The sequence below is a fragment of the Lates calcarifer genome, unplaced genomic scaffold (genome assembly GCF_001640805.2).
Source record: "Lates calcarifer isolate ASB-BC8 unplaced genomic scaffold, TLL_Latcal_v3 _unitig_152_quiver_1675, whole genome shotgun sequence".
Taxonomy (NCBI): domain Eukaryota; kingdom Metazoa; phylum Chordata; class Actinopteri; family Centropomidae; genus Lates; species Lates calcarifer.
In genome coordinates, this window is record NW_026115586.1 from 10,014 (window position 1) to 26,800 (window position 16,787).

The window sequence follows — 16,787 nt, forward strand, 5'->3', positions numbered from 1 at the left end:
ACACTCACATTCACATCTGCGGGAAATTTTGAGTCACCAGTTAATCTAGTCTGCATGTCTTTGGACTGTGGGAGGAAGCCGGAGTACTGGGGCTCAAACCCAGGATCTTCTTAGTGTAAGGTGACAGTGCTAACCACTGCAGCATCGTGCCACCCATTGTCACTGATAAACAGAAAAAATTTGGAGAAAGAAATCTCACTACTATTTTCTTCTCTTTTCATTGCCTGAGCTTGATTTTACTCTTTATAGGTGTCCCCCTCCCTGCCCCTCACCTCTGTGACTCCACACCTGCTCACAGATCTTACCTTCTATCAGAAGGCAGGGAACACAAATAACATTATTGTAAGGTGTTCATGGACTTGTCAGTTGCTTCACGAGTAACTAAAACAGAATATCACCGAATGTTAATCCTTTGAATAGTGAAGAAATGAAGACTACAGGAAGCACATTTGAAAAGGCAGGAACATGAGAAACTGAAGAAAACAACCAGCAGCCTGGTATACTATAGATCATGTAACTCAGCTCTGAGAGCAGTGGCTATAATCATTAAATCATAAAAAGTTCTTTTATTAAAGAGGGTAAAATAGAGATTAGATCCTTCTTTTCTTCCTTCTTTCTTTACTTAATGTTTATTATCTGACAGCACCAGAGTTTATGTCAGAGCTGATAAGAGTTCTCAACAAAAAGTAAGGGGTTCGTAATATTAGGGGATTTAAATCTGATATGACAGATGACAAAATGCATACATATACATTTTATAAAAAATTTAGAAGTCAAATAACTCCCTTACTATTAAAAGCATGTGGCTTTATGACATTAGGTGAACAATAAATGACTATGCTCAACAGCATAATGAAGACAGAATATGAGTAGCACTGAAGATGAAATTAAAATAAAGAAAAAAGCATCTTGGATTAGAGTGAATATGTACACCACAGGTTGACAGATTAATGAGGTTTACACTGCAGAAAAGTTATGGCCCACACTCTCAAAATTATGGCCTTTAAACATAAAAGACAAATGAAAAAACAGAAGCAAAATCTAAACAAGAGGAGACTGCAGAAGATTTGGGGAATACTTGGCTATGATCTGGCAACCGTCAACTTCGACATTAGCTGGAGAAATATTTGCTATTTATGCCTCCCCTCTACTTTCCATGTGTGGATCAAGAACCATGAAAATAATTTATACTAGATGCCCACAGCTTGTCCAACAAACATGTTTGTTAAAGTCTGTAAAGGCATCATTTTATTCTGAAAAACCTTTCAGCAGCAGTCTGGTGAAATACTACAGAAATGTTAGTAGAACACACGTGTCAGAACAAAACTTGAAACCAAATCCTCTGTAAAACAGAACCTTTCAGACCATGGTATTTACCTCAGAGTCCCACTATAGAGTCCATTCTTAGAGGTTTCTCCCCTCTCTGGAGCTCAGCCAGGTTCTTCACCACCTCTTCATAAGGCCAGTGGCTCAGTTTGGTCTGGCAGCCAGCTCTGCGGAATGTCCTGACTGAGCAAGACTTTGTGTGTTTCAAATGTCAAGTAATAAAAGTGACACAAGTCCTCACTTGCATTTTATTTTTCACAGATTCCCACAAGAGACAACTTAAGCGGTGAAAATGTGTATTTAGCTGTTAATGTAACCAATAAATGAATATACTGATGCAGATTCACTGTAAGGTCAGTAAGCATTTTTTTGATAAATAACTTGCCATCATCATCTCTAAAAGGCCTTCTTCACAAACTCCACAATTTTAAGTTTTACAATGAAAACAAACTGAAAAAAAAGAGATCATTTGGAGTGTAAAGTCAGTAAACATGGGATATCATATAATTTAAAACTACAATACCCAAAAATTCATCAAAACCTTTCAAGCATCACCACTATAACTAAGAGTAAAAACACTAGTTGTATCAGAAATAGAAGATAAAAATGTATCCCAAAAATCAAAGAATAAGAAAAGACAGTGCTAATATTAACATTAACCTTTAATCCTAAAAGTACATTGTAACCCTGCTGTGAAATTCTAGCTTTTTTTGTGAGAAGCTCATTGTCCAAACCATTGAAAGCCAGAGGACACTGAATCCATCACATATTAAGTGATAATATGTGTGGAACAGTGAAGTAGACTGAGAAGGGTTTCACTGCTTTTGTTTTTCAGGCAGACTAGAGCATGAAGTGAACAACAGAGGAGGCTTTAATGAGACTTTTAACGACATCCTGTCCAACTTGCTAGATCAGAGTCATTTTAAATGTACCATAATTATAAGAAGCAATGATGAAAGGGGCCAAGGGACTCTGTAGTTTTCCTGGAAGAGGTTTACAAAAGTATTTACTTAAGTAAATATGGAAGGCAGAAGAGGACATGGGTAATTGACATATTGGATCCATGGCCATCTAATCATAACATAAGTTGTCAACTCTGCAAAACATACTTGTGAACATGAATATTTCTTTTTATTACCTGAAACCAAAACTCACTGTTAAGGTAAAATAGATCTATTGAATTAAAAGGAAAACAAAGTGAGAAATAATGCAAGGCATATACAGAAACTCTTAAAAAAAGTAATGAATGGACAGAGGTAGAGAAGTTGTTAGTGTGTAGCTGTAGAAACAGTCTTTACAACTCTTTTGCAGTTAGAAAAACAAATGATCGCTCTGGCATTAAATGGTTTAAGAAATGAGGCACTGAAGCCTGAGACAGAAACAGAAGCCACTGTGGTTGTTAAAACATTAAGCAAAATATTAAGCAAGCAGTCTCTCTAAAAAGAGATGATAAAAAACATGAGCAAAGATGTAGTGGAGGATTAACACCACCCTAACAAAACTGGAAGTTTCTAATGATATTGATATGAGAATATTCTGCTAGTTTTAGGAGTAGGAAACAGGAATAACACACACTGGCTTCCTGCGTTACAGTGAATGAACCATTAGCTCCGTCACTCTATTTGTTTCACCATGACTTCACTGCACATGATAACGTATCTTGACAAAGCCTAGAACAGCTATCTGACCAACTGTAGTACATTCTTAATAATACACATCATGAGAAAACAATTAAACAATATATGTTACAAAGTTTCCCTTAGGAATTGCATTGGTTTAAAAATTGCATTGAAGCTGTTTTAGCGAATGGATACTTCAGGCACACACAGTCCTTAAATGCCATAGCTTTGAAACAGTAATGAGGCATTGTGGGAGTATCAGACAATGTGGGGAGAAATATTTGTCTGCTCTTGGCAAAAAGTACCAGTGGTCCAGAGGTGGACGGCATTATTTTACATTTATAAACCTAAATCCTGATCATTGCCTTTGACCTTTAAAATAGTATTCTTACTGCTGTTTCTTTATCCCAGTGAGTGTGCTTACTTCAGGAGGCAGAAGGCTTTTATCCCTTTTATTTCCCCTTTTACCAATCCCACGTTGAAAATCACATTTCACTTCTTCCAATGAGTCACTTATATTATGATTTATATAATTTATGTCTGTAATAACAATTGTATTGACATTCACGTTGCCACCTCTTACTACATGGAGGGCTAGCCTCATGTTTGTAATTGCTATTTTAGGTAATTTTAGCAGTGAATAATAATAATAATACAATTGTAAACTCAGTGGGGCGAGTTGCACAACATCACTTCACAATGGGGGCACTTCTTTTTTCTTTGTCTAAAAGCAGCCTGTCACTATGTTAATGCTAGCATTTTAAGATAAACTATGTTTCTGTTTTGTCTTATAATGGTGACATAAACAAAGAGCACATGGCCTCTTGAATTAGGCTGCAGTCTCCCTTTACTTTTATTCATTAAATTAATTATTGACAGATCTACAAATGCTTTTCTGTCCTAAGTCAGCCACATTAAATTTTGTGCCTTTGACATTAAGGTTGTACATCATGGTTTCTTCATTATTTCTACACTCAGTGTAGATTTATTGAGGGGAATATCCACATGCTGAAATGCTTTCAGCTGTATTCAGAGGAGCTTCTTGGGCTGAGGCTGAGTTGTTCCTTTGGAGGACGAGGAGGTTTTGGTGTCAGAAGTAAGGACAGTCATGATGTCTTGAAGAGCTTTACTTATCTGAGCTCCAAACCTGTGGGAGTCCTGAAACGAAGAAAGTCAGAGAGGAGAAATAAGAGTGGGAAAAGGAGGAATAGAGAAAAATAATGCGGGTAGAGAATCAAAACCACGGAGGGAGAGAAAACAGGATGTGGAGAGAGTAAGAGAAGTGGATAAAGTTTTAGCCCAACCACACTGACAGATATCTGAGAGTTTAAAAAACAGACTATCATCACACTGACTTTAGTATTTCTGTCCTGCAATTTCTCATTACTTACTGAGATATATCTGCAATAAGCTGGCTTATTGCTGCTGACTTTAGCTGTGTTAGCTTCATTCATGAACACAGGATTCCACAGTAAAACTAAGAATATAATAAGGGAACTGAAAATAGACAACGAAGCACAGCACAATGCAGTTTGTGCTGTGCTGTCATGTGCTTTGTGGTTTACAGATGAATGGAAGGCCATGCAAACCGGCTTTGTACTTGGAAAGCCAGACAGTGCTGTTGCGAAAACCCTGAACTAAAAAAACTAAAACAATATCAGTTATTGTGTAATAATTCACTCGCATTTTGACAGAATAATAAAGCTAAATGCATCATCCTGCAGGCCCTTCCAAAGAGAGTGATACAGTGGTATTTTTCTTTTTTTACATTGTTCATGTTTACACTGATAGACAGGGTTGATACAGTGTCATTATCATAACTGGCAGCCCATGGGCCACATCCTGCCCACCAAAGCTTCCCATCCCACCCACACATTAGTAATGAATGCATTCTGGTATTTAGCCTATCTAACATTTGTTTTCTTCTGACAGTTTTGTTTTCAATTTTGTTTTTACCATTTAAAAAGGGGAAAATCCAATTTCACTGGAGAGCTCACAACACTCAATTCGCTCAGCCCATCGTTACCCAGCTCTCTCTCTGTCCTGAGGACGTGCAGTCTGGAGTCTGGACCAGAGGTAGCAGAACATCATACCCAAACACTCCAACCAGTGTGATTGGTTATCTAATCAATTTATTTCAAATATTTCCAGGCTTCAACCAGTGGTGCTGTGGCAGATGAAGCAGTGGAATAATAGTAGGTAATAAGCTGATTAATATTTCCTGCCAGGAATGTGCTTCTGGAATTAAAGATTTTAAAGATCACTCCTCAGTGAACTTCTGGTCTGAGAACTTTTTCCAGTTAGGTCTAATGTCTGTTTTTTTGGGGGGTGTTGGCTCGTACTGACATACACAAATAAATAACAGAAAATGTACCTTTGTTTTGTAAGAGTAAATATTAAACAGTAATACAAAATAAATGTCATCTTTTTATTTGAAAGTGCGACCCCTACAATGTCTGCTTGTAAGTCTGTATGTAAAATTCTAGCCCTTGGACAAATGCAGTTGATGACCCCTAACTTAGAGTGTCTGGTTGATCTACTGTACAACTAAAGCTTATTGGGCTTGCACATACAAATAAGAGCCAGAATATGAGTCATTTTCAGTAGAAACCTACATACTTACTTACACATGAAGACCATAAGTAAACTACATAATCATAGAAAGTTTACATTTGGTGGTCTGTGAAAATGTTTGGAGTTACAGATTAAGTCCAAAGCTTCACTGCATGTTTGCGCAGAACATGTAAATTAAGTGGAAACATACCAGGGTGGATTGAGTAAGAGGCAAGAAACTGACTGTTCTGAAACGGTCTTTTTGTTTCTGTGTCTGAATAAACAGGAGATAAAGACAGTTCTTTAGAACCACTACACAAGTCAGGTCAGTCTTAATACATTACAGCTGGAATCAATATAGCTAAAAAACTGTAGTGAAGCCCCTTCAGTCTTCTAAAATCCCTGTGATACTGGAGTTGAACATCCATGCATCCATTATCTATATTGCTTATCCATTAAGGGTCACGGGGGGGGCGAAAGGCAGGGTACACCCTGTACGGATCATCAGTCCATCGCAGGGCTGACGTATATAGACAAACAGCCATTCACATTCACACCTTCAGGCAATTTGAGAGTCATCAATTAACCTGCATGTCTTTGGACAGTGGGAGGAAGCTGGAGAACCCAGAGAGAACCCACACAGGCACAGAGAGAACATGCAAACTCCACACAGAAAAGCCCCGGGCTCAAACCCGGAACCTTCTTGCTGTGAGGCGACAGCGCTAATCACTGCACCACCATGCCGTCTGGAGTATAAAAAAATTTTAGTCACAGTTTTCTACAGAGGACTCCTCCCTTTATAATTCAAATTTATTAGTCATTGTCGATTCAAAATGGCAGTTCTCTGCCATTGCTGTTACACATCCTCTGGTGAGATTATAATTCCTCATTAATATCTCAATGTGATGCCATTCCAGATGTGCTTTAGTTTAATGATCAATACCTTTTCTAGACACTGATGAAAGTAACAGAGGTTTTACTTACAGTCTCACTGCAGGAGTATTTGGATGACACATGGAAGTTGATCATGTCCTCACCCACAATGATGTACGAAACTCCATAACCATCATCAGCAACCTAATGTGACCACAGAGGTTGTGAGATTAGTATTAAAGCCTCAAAGTCAAACAATATCAAGGCTGTACTAATCAGTTGAAAAACCTGACCCCAGTTTATTCTTGCCATCTATATTTGCTATTACAGCTAGAGGAAAGTACATGTTACTCACAGGTCCAAACCCTCCGCCCAGGGATATGTAGTCAGGATGGTTCTTCAGGTCAAACAGCTCTATCTGCTGAACTGGAGTCTGACTGGTGGAGAGACGCCAAGGCTCTGACAAAACCTGGAATGTGAGCAGGAAAGAGAGAAAGAGAGAGGGGTGAAGCCCTGCTGACAACTTTTACAACCCAGCCAGTATAAATAATTACACTGCAAACATCTCTCTTTTTGTAAAAATTACAGATAATTTGGTCTGACTTTCAGACGTTTGGGATCAACATCTGTCCATCTATGATGTACAGAGACTTACAACACTTGTCATTGCTTCTCTTACACTTAAAGGTGAGTTGTCTACCTGTCTCCTCAGCGAATGTGGAGACGTACATAAAACATGGAGTGGGGAGAGAAATGTGAACCTAAATGATCTTTTAATTTTGGCATTTTTTTTCTTTGCTTTTCTTGGGGAGGGCTGCCCTGCCAAGACAATGGTAGGGGAAACACTGTAACATTCCCATCACCTTCAGTAGATGTAGTTTGTGTTTTGGGCTAAGTAGCAAATTTTAGCATGCTAACATGCTAAACTACAGTGATGAACATACCTGCTAAAAAACATGTTAGCATTGTCACTGTGAGTATGTTAGCATGCTGAAATTAGCATTTACCTAAAAGCACCTCTGAACCTACGTACAGCCTCAACATTGAGCCCAAAATCTGTTCATATTGAGACCATGAATCAATGTGGCTGAAAACCAAAGCAGAAAAAACAGGTGCTGTTTCTGTTAATCCTCACTTAACTGGTGTTATATACAAAATTCTGTGTACAGTACAGAAAATCAGAGAAGACTAAAATTACAATTCAACACTGACAGCAAACACAACCAAAATATTACCTCTTTAAGAAATGGTGACTCCACCCCCAGGTATTTGGACACCACATACAGGCAGAAGAGGTGTCTGTCAATTCCAGCTCCAGTCATAGCCATTCGATAAAGGTTCTGGTGCCTCTCGGAAGCCAGTTTGAAGAGACACCTGCATTGTTCCTCTGCCTGTCAAACCAAATCACACATCACACTTTCACTGAATCCCTGAAATAAAATCCCCTATAAATCACAGAAATACGCCACAAAATAGACACTCAGCACTGGCTCCCCTCAGGGCTGCATGCCGAGCTCCCTGCTGTACGCCCGACAAGACCACACCCCCCTCCTCATAAATGGAGAACCTGGAAACCGTCACCACCTTCAGGTTTCTGGGCACCCACATCTCGGCCGATCTCTCCAGGACTCCCAACACCAAGGCCCTCGTGAAGAAGGCTCAGCAGTGGCTGCATTTCCTGCGTGTGCTCAGGAAAAACAATCTGGACAAGAAGCTGCTGCTGGCCTTCTATCACTCCTCTGTGGAGAGTGTACTAACATACGGCCTGAGTGTGTGGTACACAGGCTGAGGACAGGAAAGCTGTGCAGAGGGTCATCAACACCGCCGTATTTTTCGTGTACATTTTGTATTTCTAATTGTATATACCTTTCTTCTAATATCTGTTTGTCCTCGTGGAGCACCCACAAATTTGTTGTACTTAACTGTACAGTGACAATAAAGCCTATTCTATTCTATTCTATTAGGAGTTTAATACTTTGTGTGAGCTTTTATTTTAAACACTTAAAAGAGAGCAGAATTAAAAAATGTATCAGTACCTCTCCACCCTCTAGAGCTTTGACAAAGGCACAGCTTTCGTTGGAGCAGGATCGCACAGTCTCTGTCCTGCCCTCCCTGAAAAGACGCGTCATTGATGCCTCATAGGTCAAACAGAAACCACCACGATCCTGGAGGAAGAGAGGGAGAGTGGAGAGGAACAGCTGTTTGTGAACAGGAACACAAACAGACAGACTGTCCAGGAAAAGGGGTTTAATGACATGCCTCTAATGTAAAAACAACAAAAAAAAGAAGAGTACCACAAAAGTCCAGGGTAGCTGCTGTGATGATTCACATATAAACTAAAAAGGCATGGTTCAGGAGCCATGGAAGTCAACTATCCAATTATCCTAGCTGATTATGACCAAAAGGTACTGTCTTGTACATGGATATAGTTATCTCAATCAACAATTAATTCCCTTTAACTGTTAGATTGTGTGCTTGTAACTCAGTAGATTCTAACAACAACATGGACTGACATCTCAACAGCCAGTACAGTTACTTTCATCTACCCTACAAACACTAGAAAACATGACCTGAGTGTGTCTGGTTTCTGAGAAGACATTTGGATTCTGGATATTAGATGAAAATAATGGAATACTTAGATCAGTTACAGTGGAGGCTTTATTGCATTTTTCTATAATGAATGTCTTCCTTCATGCATTTCCACATCTCACTTTAGCCTTACAGTAAAGGAATACTTTGCTTCGGGATATCCAGCATCCTTCTTCATTATCACAAATGTGTAATTAATAATTGAGGCATGGCTTCTTGTGACAAATGTGGCTTTGTGTTTTCAGATGAGTTTTTTCAACTGACTTAGATAAAATCTGTACTTTCATAGCAACCAATAGTAGAACTGCATCTTAAGGATTTTGGCATTTGATTCAACAGTCAGCTAAGGCAGCTACTGTGTTGTGTGGACCTGAGACTGGGCAATAAATACTACAACCATATAAAATCTAAGTTCACTCAACCAATCAGTCCACAGTCCAGTCTCAAAGTCCAGAACTTGTTATATTGTAATCAAACAAAAGTGATCCAACAGGAGGAAACAACTTGTATACACTAAGTTGAAAGTAATATGTGACAGCTGTTAGTGAGTGCAAAACAGATCTTGAGTCTTTCTCACAGTGTAATATTATAACAGCGTGAAAAATCATTCAGTCAGTGTGGTGAGAGCTTAATTTCCCCTGGGTCAGTAAGTCAGATTATGTTAATGCTAGTTTCTCCACTGCTGTTCTATACCTTCTACATTCATCCACAAAGCATCACTGTCAGGATTGGATGAATGTGCACATTTGACCTCACAATCAACCATCTATACTTCAGATCCACAGGGAATAATCAAATAAATTAGTGGGGGACAATAATGAATAATGACAATGAAAAGTTGTTTTACTTTCACTGAGACTGGTGTTTCTCTGTGCAAATTAAATCCAAGGTCATTTTGGGTCTCATCTCCTGTGTTACCTGCACCGTAACAAACTAACTCTCTTTACTAACGCTTGACTGAAAAACTACCAAGAAAATATACATTAGTGCCGTTATATTTTTTTTATGAGTCTTACCCTGTAGTATGCCAGCTGTAAGCCAATCTGTATGAATGCATCAGGGCTGATGCGAAGCTTCTTGATCCGTCCTTTTCCAAACTCGCTGAAGGGAACACATGGCAGTCCACATCATCTGCCAGTGCCTGGGCAACAGCCAGGGAACTGTGTACTTGAGCCTGAACCTGACAGAGAGAAAGGTAAATAGAGAAATAGAGACTTCAAAACTGGAACAAAGATGGCCACTGGACTTCCATTGAAAGTAGATGAAAGCTTTTGTTCTAAAGGCCAAGGGCAATTTTTTTTTTTTTTTTTTTTTAAAGACAGCTGTTCCACATGTCACATGTCACAGTCAATTACAAGACAGCCTTTTTGATAAGAAACAACAAATGTACAAGAGCAGTACATGGCCCTAATCAAAGTGGGCAACTGCAAAGGTCTTCTGTTCATCTGTCCTTAAAAAAGTTCAGAATATCCACAAATCTTCAAAATGAGCTGTTTAGAGGTCAGTGTTACTGCAACATTGACCCCTCTGAGACACATTTTTGTACGTTAAAGCAGAGGTAAATTAGCGTTGGGCCTTTCAACTAAATACGATCCACCTTGGCAATTTGTGTGTATACAACAGCAAATGTACTATGAAACCACACTCTTCCAACAACAGTGCAGGATGGATGCAGCTGTGTACAGTAATTTCACTGTCAAATTTTAGTTTAATATTCATTAAATTCTTGTTTGTTGGTTCAAGAATCATTTTTCAGTTAATCATTTTTAGCCAAGCTTGCGCTGTGGCTCTGGGGGTGGTTGCTCAATCAGTGTGTGCACTTTGTTTTTACTGCTGATTAGCACATGATAGCATCCAAAGCTAAAATTAGATTAGATTAAATTGGAAATTTGTCTTTTGCTTCTCATCGAACACAATAAAAGTTTTTGCTCTTTGTATTCAGGTTGCCATACTAAGCTGTTATGTTAAATGATAAGGTGCTTTCAACCAGGTTCCTGTATGCCATTTCAAGTGTTGGCTAACACCAAAGCTCCTCAACTTCCTAATAAAAAAAAAAAAAAAAAAAAAATGTTGATTAGCTCTCTTAAAAATGCTCTCTGAGTTCATATTAAAAGTTAATGTCTGATTGATGATTGGTACTTCAAATGTTACACCTCTTCTACAGGCTGGTTATTTAGCATGACAGGGAGGATGTTACTGGTCCTCCTTGGTTTTGTTTGTATTATAAGTTCTTTTGTTTTGCTTGCCGGACACCAGCTCTGCAATGCAGTGACCTAAGATGGTAAATATAGAAAAATATTATAATTATTACCTATTTAACATCATAACATCAGCAAGTCAGTACTGCCATTTTGAACATGTTAGCATGCTGATTTTAGCATTTAGCTCAAAGCACCACTGTGCTCAAGTGCACCTTCACAGGGCTGTTAGCATGTCTTGCCTATTAATTTCTTAGTTAAAAAAATCAGTGCATTCAGTGCTTCCTAAATATTACAAAGTTAAACTCAATCTTTGTCTAGTATCTCTAAGCGTTTTCTAAAATAAAAGGTTAATTCATGCTTTGTTCCTCCTTTAATTTAAGTATCTACTTTGCTTTTTAGTACCCTCTGCCACCTACACTTCAAAGGGCGGGAATTCTACAAAAACGAGGCCCTCTCAAATAGTTAAATCACTTATTTCCCATACTTTTTTCATCTGGTTCTGAATTTGTCAGAAACTTAAAAAATCTGACTGGTTATTTGAGAGATTGTGAAGAGGCATCAGATGCATCAGCATGATCCTGGTCTGATGTCAGGTAGCTCCACCCCAACTTCTAGTATTAAAAAAAAAACTGGCCGACAAAATCATGTCACACACATACACAGAGAATAATACAGAGAATAATATTTTGCCTCCTCTACAGTATTGTTTAGTTTGACCACTACATTCAGAAAGAAGCATTGAACTTAAATATACAAAATATACTCTCCCTCCCTCTCTCCACTCAATATGGATTCATATCCCATGTTACATGTTACTAACTCAATATGTCCCCTTTCCTGTAGTATTGTGCTTTCCCGTCTCGCTCTCCTCCTCTGTCTCTTTCTGCAGGTATTTCTGCCTCTGGAGCTGTAGAGTCTGATGGATGATGACAAGTCTCCTGCTGCTCCTACAACTCCACTCAACACCTGCTGCTAGAATTAGAAATTACTTACACTGCTATTAGTTGTATTGCTGTGTTAGTAGTTAATACTTTAATTATCACTACTATCATTACTACTGCTGTATTACTGGCCTCATCTTACATCTGATATGGAACCTGTGTTATGCTATGTTCTTCTTTCGCTATTCTCTACCCCTCTCCCCCCCTCTCCCCCTCTCTCTCCTTCTTAACCCAACCGGTCGAGGCAGATGGCCGCCCACCCTGAGTCCAGTTCTGCTCGAGGTTTCTGCCTCTTAAAAGGACGTTTTTCTTTGCCACTGTTGCCTAGTGCTTGCTCATGGTGGGATTTGTTGGGTCTCTCTCTGTAAATACCTATTTTAAAGAGTACGGTCTAGACCTGCTCTATATGAAAAGTGCCTTGAGATGACTGTTGTTGTGATATGGCACTATATAAATAAAATTGAATTGAATTGAATTGAATTGAATTGAAAATGGTTTTAACATGCTTGTTTGTTGGACAGATCAAAGGATATTCTGCAATCAAAAGACTAGACAGGAAATAGTAAAAGAAACAGGAAAAACAGTTTCAGCAAGCACCCACTCATTCAGCTCTCCAGGATTGGACAGGTTTACCGCACACACCCTGAAATGAGCTGCTGAGTCTGCTTTTGTGTGTATATCTGTGGTTAAATATTTAACTTACTAAAATACACAGTGTAATTACAGCAACACAGCAGCTATGAGAAATATGAGCCGATATAAAGTGACTGAGCCAAGTTCACTCCCTTTTCAGTGAACCTTCTGTGGTACACTCATGTGGTTTTGATATCTCATAATTCACATATCCTGCACAGACATTAGAAGGAGACTTAAACACATACTCATTAATTAACCTGCTGTGTTACAACTGACACAACAGCCTGACAAACACAGGGTGTGCTCCTGTTCCTGAAAATGCATACCTAATTTTTTAAATCAGACAGTGAGAACTGAGAGAAAACTGTGCTCTGGACTTCCTCATTAAACTTGGTTTATATTTCTGCATAGGATCGATGCAGACCGTAGCCTATGCAAGTGGCCTACACCATTGTGAGCATTTATACTTGTGCATTGTTGTGTTGCTTGTTAGGTTTCTTATGCCATGGTGTTGAGTATACTCATAGTGACTATGAAGTATTAGTAATTTCTAATATCTGCTTGAATTATAAACTGGTGATTACTTCCTCTACATCCCACACACAAAAATCACATAGTGACTATAAAGTAGCCTGGTATACCTGTTGATAGTTTCAGGTAGACTTTACATGCATTTCCCAGTTAGACACATTCAGAGACAGATGAGAAAAGCAGTCATTAAATATGAAAGGGGGAAGAACAAAAGAGAAAGTAATCAGTTTTACTTCACTTCCTTTCGTTTCATACTTGCTCTTTCTGTTTTCACATACAAAAGCAGAACCTCCCTCGTCAGTTTTTTAGACTGGGAGTAAGTCAGCTAGCTGTGATTTTAGTAAGACTGTATGACTTTACAGTCATGCTAGCAGCTAAGTGAGTTAGCTAAATGCTAAACTCAGCATGCTAACATTCACTGACAATGCTAACATGCTGATGTTTAGCAGGAATAATGTTTACCATGGACATCTTCTTGGATTAGCATGTCAGCATGCCAACATTTGCTAATTAGAAATAAAAACAACATACAGTGGAGGCTGATGGAAAGTTTTACCGATGTAAAATATAAAAATGCACAGAGATGAACATATGTTTAAAACAGTTACATGCAGTACATGACCAAGGGAGTATACAAACTGTAGTGAACACTGTTCATAAATATTTATCTCTTTTTTTTTCCCAAGAGCTTTTTCAAATACGAAACCAACCACCTACTCAGACAGTCTGTCAGCTAAGACAAAGGACATGGGGAAAATCCCCACTTTTCCCCTGAGCAGAGCCCTTTCTTTGAAACTGGAACTGATCACAAGTGAGAACCATGGGACTTTTGCGACAGGAAACCACCTCACAGTGGTGTTGCTTTCTTATGTCCCTAATTAACTTTAAGTCTCTCTCTAATGAAAGACTAACTCTTTGGTCATTTATTAATGTTTAGCCAATAAAATAATCCTGTTACAGGGGAAAATTTGATGAATTGTTTGGGGGTAGCGTTTTCAGGGCAATAATACATAAGAGTGCATTTTCTCCACTCTTATGTATTATTTCTTTCCACCTCGCTCCGATTTCCCTGTCAGTTTACTAACCCATATGCTTTCACATACTGTGATCTTCCCTTTCTTCTTATATAACCTTTCCCTTTTGGCTAAGTGAATGTGACTGAGATAAGCTGGCTAACTTTATTTTTCTCAACAATGCCCAATTTCCTCCTGTCCTGCTATGTTGGGGTTCTGCAACATGAGGCATTAATGCATCAATATTTCAAACCCATTTGCCAATCATGATTCATTGTCCTCACTTTCTTTGTCTCAGTTAGAGCGAAATATGGCCTCTTACTAAACTCTAAATTATTAATCTGGAATAACTGCACACATATTGCATATTTGCCTTCCATCATGATCAATTAAGATATTGTACAAGACAAGATATAAACTCGTCTTAGTTTAGCAATATTGTAAAAAATTCAGATTTTGCGCTGAATTACTTGTAAGCATTTGATCAATAAAATGGTTTACTTTATAAAATGGTCAGACAATTATTTCATATAGTTTAAAAGCTAAGGAGAAATTTGCCACTGTTCTGGTCTGGGATACCACTGCAATGTGACATAATTTATGGCCAGGGATCTGGTGTAGGGAAAGATAAATAAGGAGTAGAAGACCCTGGTTAGGTCTGTGGATCTGAAAGAGTCCAGTCTGTATAGTTCCTCTTCAGGTTATTTTCTTGACAAAGTAACAGTTTAATGTTAAATGCAGAGACAAAGTTTGTTGTATAGGGCGCTATCTGTCAACAGTGGCTTTGCTGGCAGGGAGGCTAGCCCTCCTCTAGCATCTGAACTATAATATAACTATAGAAGTAATATAAGGTTTGATTGTAATGATTGTGATATAACTCTGGTATGGATAGAGTTCTTGGTCTTATAAATGAGGTGGAATGTATCAGAGGAGATCACTTACAATATTGATTTGAAAGAATTCTCCCTCAATCATTCAGCCCAAGTATGAGATGGTTTTGTTTTCTACATAATTTCTGGCATTTTTACCTGTTCTAAACGCACCACCTACTCACTTGAGAGTTACAGAAACAATGGAAGCAGTGTCCTGTATTTGTTATCACTGCTTGCAAAAGTCCATGAAGAATAGAATTATTTTTACTTTAGCACCATCAGGATGTCAAAGGCTGAGTCAGTCCAAAAGTGAAAGTAATTTATGTGCATCATGACGATGACTGATAAACTTTAAACCTAAGCTGAAATGCTTTTATTTCAATTAAGTTTGAAATGGTTTAAATGAAAGTAAAAATGAGGAGCCCCAGTCTATTTTTTATTTTATTGCAAGATTATTCTAGAGGAGGCTGGTAACATTTACATATAAATATCAGCTGACCCTGTGTTTGCTCGGGGTGTGATGCACCGTGGCACAATGCATCACGATTCAGATAAAAACGTGACAGTACATATCGTCGCAAATATATATATGTGTGTGATGTGACTGATGAAGTGAGTGCTGTGTCCTGAAGTAACCCTCTGTGAGTGATCACTGGTTATGGAAAGTACAGAGACACAGAAGAGAGGCTGAGACTTGAGCACAGCAGACAGGGAAATTAGGAAAAACCCCAGAGAGGCTGATGGGAGTTATTCAATGCAATGGCCACTTTGACATGAGGAGGAACAAAGAGTGTGTAGCCTCTGATACCAAAACAATCACTACTGCTACATAGCACACAGAATAGCATTTACTTAATTAGGCAACAATTCAGGGAACAACTCTAAACATTAACAAACATTTTGGTTGGTCATTTTGAAGTGGATCAAGACAACGGCAATAACACTGCATGGTTGCAGGACTTGTGCCTGCTTGTACCAGCCAGGTACAAGTGACAGAGTGAAAACATTCAGGCATGTTCATAACAATGTATGATATGATCTGCACAACTGCATTGATGGTGTTCAGTGTTGAAAATATAGGGATAGTTAGTGAGTGAGCACACTGCATTTCAATAGACACACAAACACACATACATATACTTTTCACAGGGTGTATGTACCTCTGATGGGATGTCCCAGAGAAGCCTCTGAGGATGGGGTAGTGAGCGGTCCACCTCGCCTTTACAGTGGCCGTCCTCTGTGTAGCCAAGCTGGAAAGCATCTGTAGCCAAGGTGTACTGTAAAAGGGAGAGACATGCTCATACAATAATACACAACACACACAAATACACACACAAAATTACTCCATTCTATTTATTTATTTTTTTATTTTTTTTAGATCAAGACAGCGAAGAGTTTTTTTTCCCCTAACTTTGGCATTCCCACTCAGTATTTTAATCACTTTTCATGATTAATGCCTCCTCGGCTCAGCTGACAGCCTGGACAACATATCTGGTTACGTGTTTAAAGACTGTGCAGAAGAGCTGTCCTCAAAACATCTTCAACACCTCGAGTCAGGTTGTTGTCTCAACATGCTTCAAATCCAGCACCATCATGCCTGTGACCGAGAAGTCACCCCCATCCTTCCACAGTC

General features: G+C 38.7%; 1 protein-coding gene across 1 annotated transcript; it reads right to left on the bottom strand.

Annotated features, from left to right (window-relative positions):
• Positions 1 to 1,560: 1,560 nt before the first annotated feature.
• On the bottom strand, positions 1,561 to 16,451 carry LOC108889392 (carnitine O-palmitoyltransferase 1, liver isoform-like; the record flags this gene model as incomplete). Its single annotated transcript, XM_018685818.2, is given in 8 exon segments — positions 1,561 to 4,103; positions 6,483 to 6,575; positions 6,727 to 6,840; positions 7,607 to 7,762; positions 8,408 to 8,536; positions 9,977 to 10,080; positions 10,083 to 10,140; positions 16,315 to 16,451. Coding segments are annotated over 8 exon segments (920 nt in total), but the record flags the coding sequence as incomplete, so codon positions are not given.
• Positions 16,452 to 16,787: the final 336 nt, after the last annotated feature.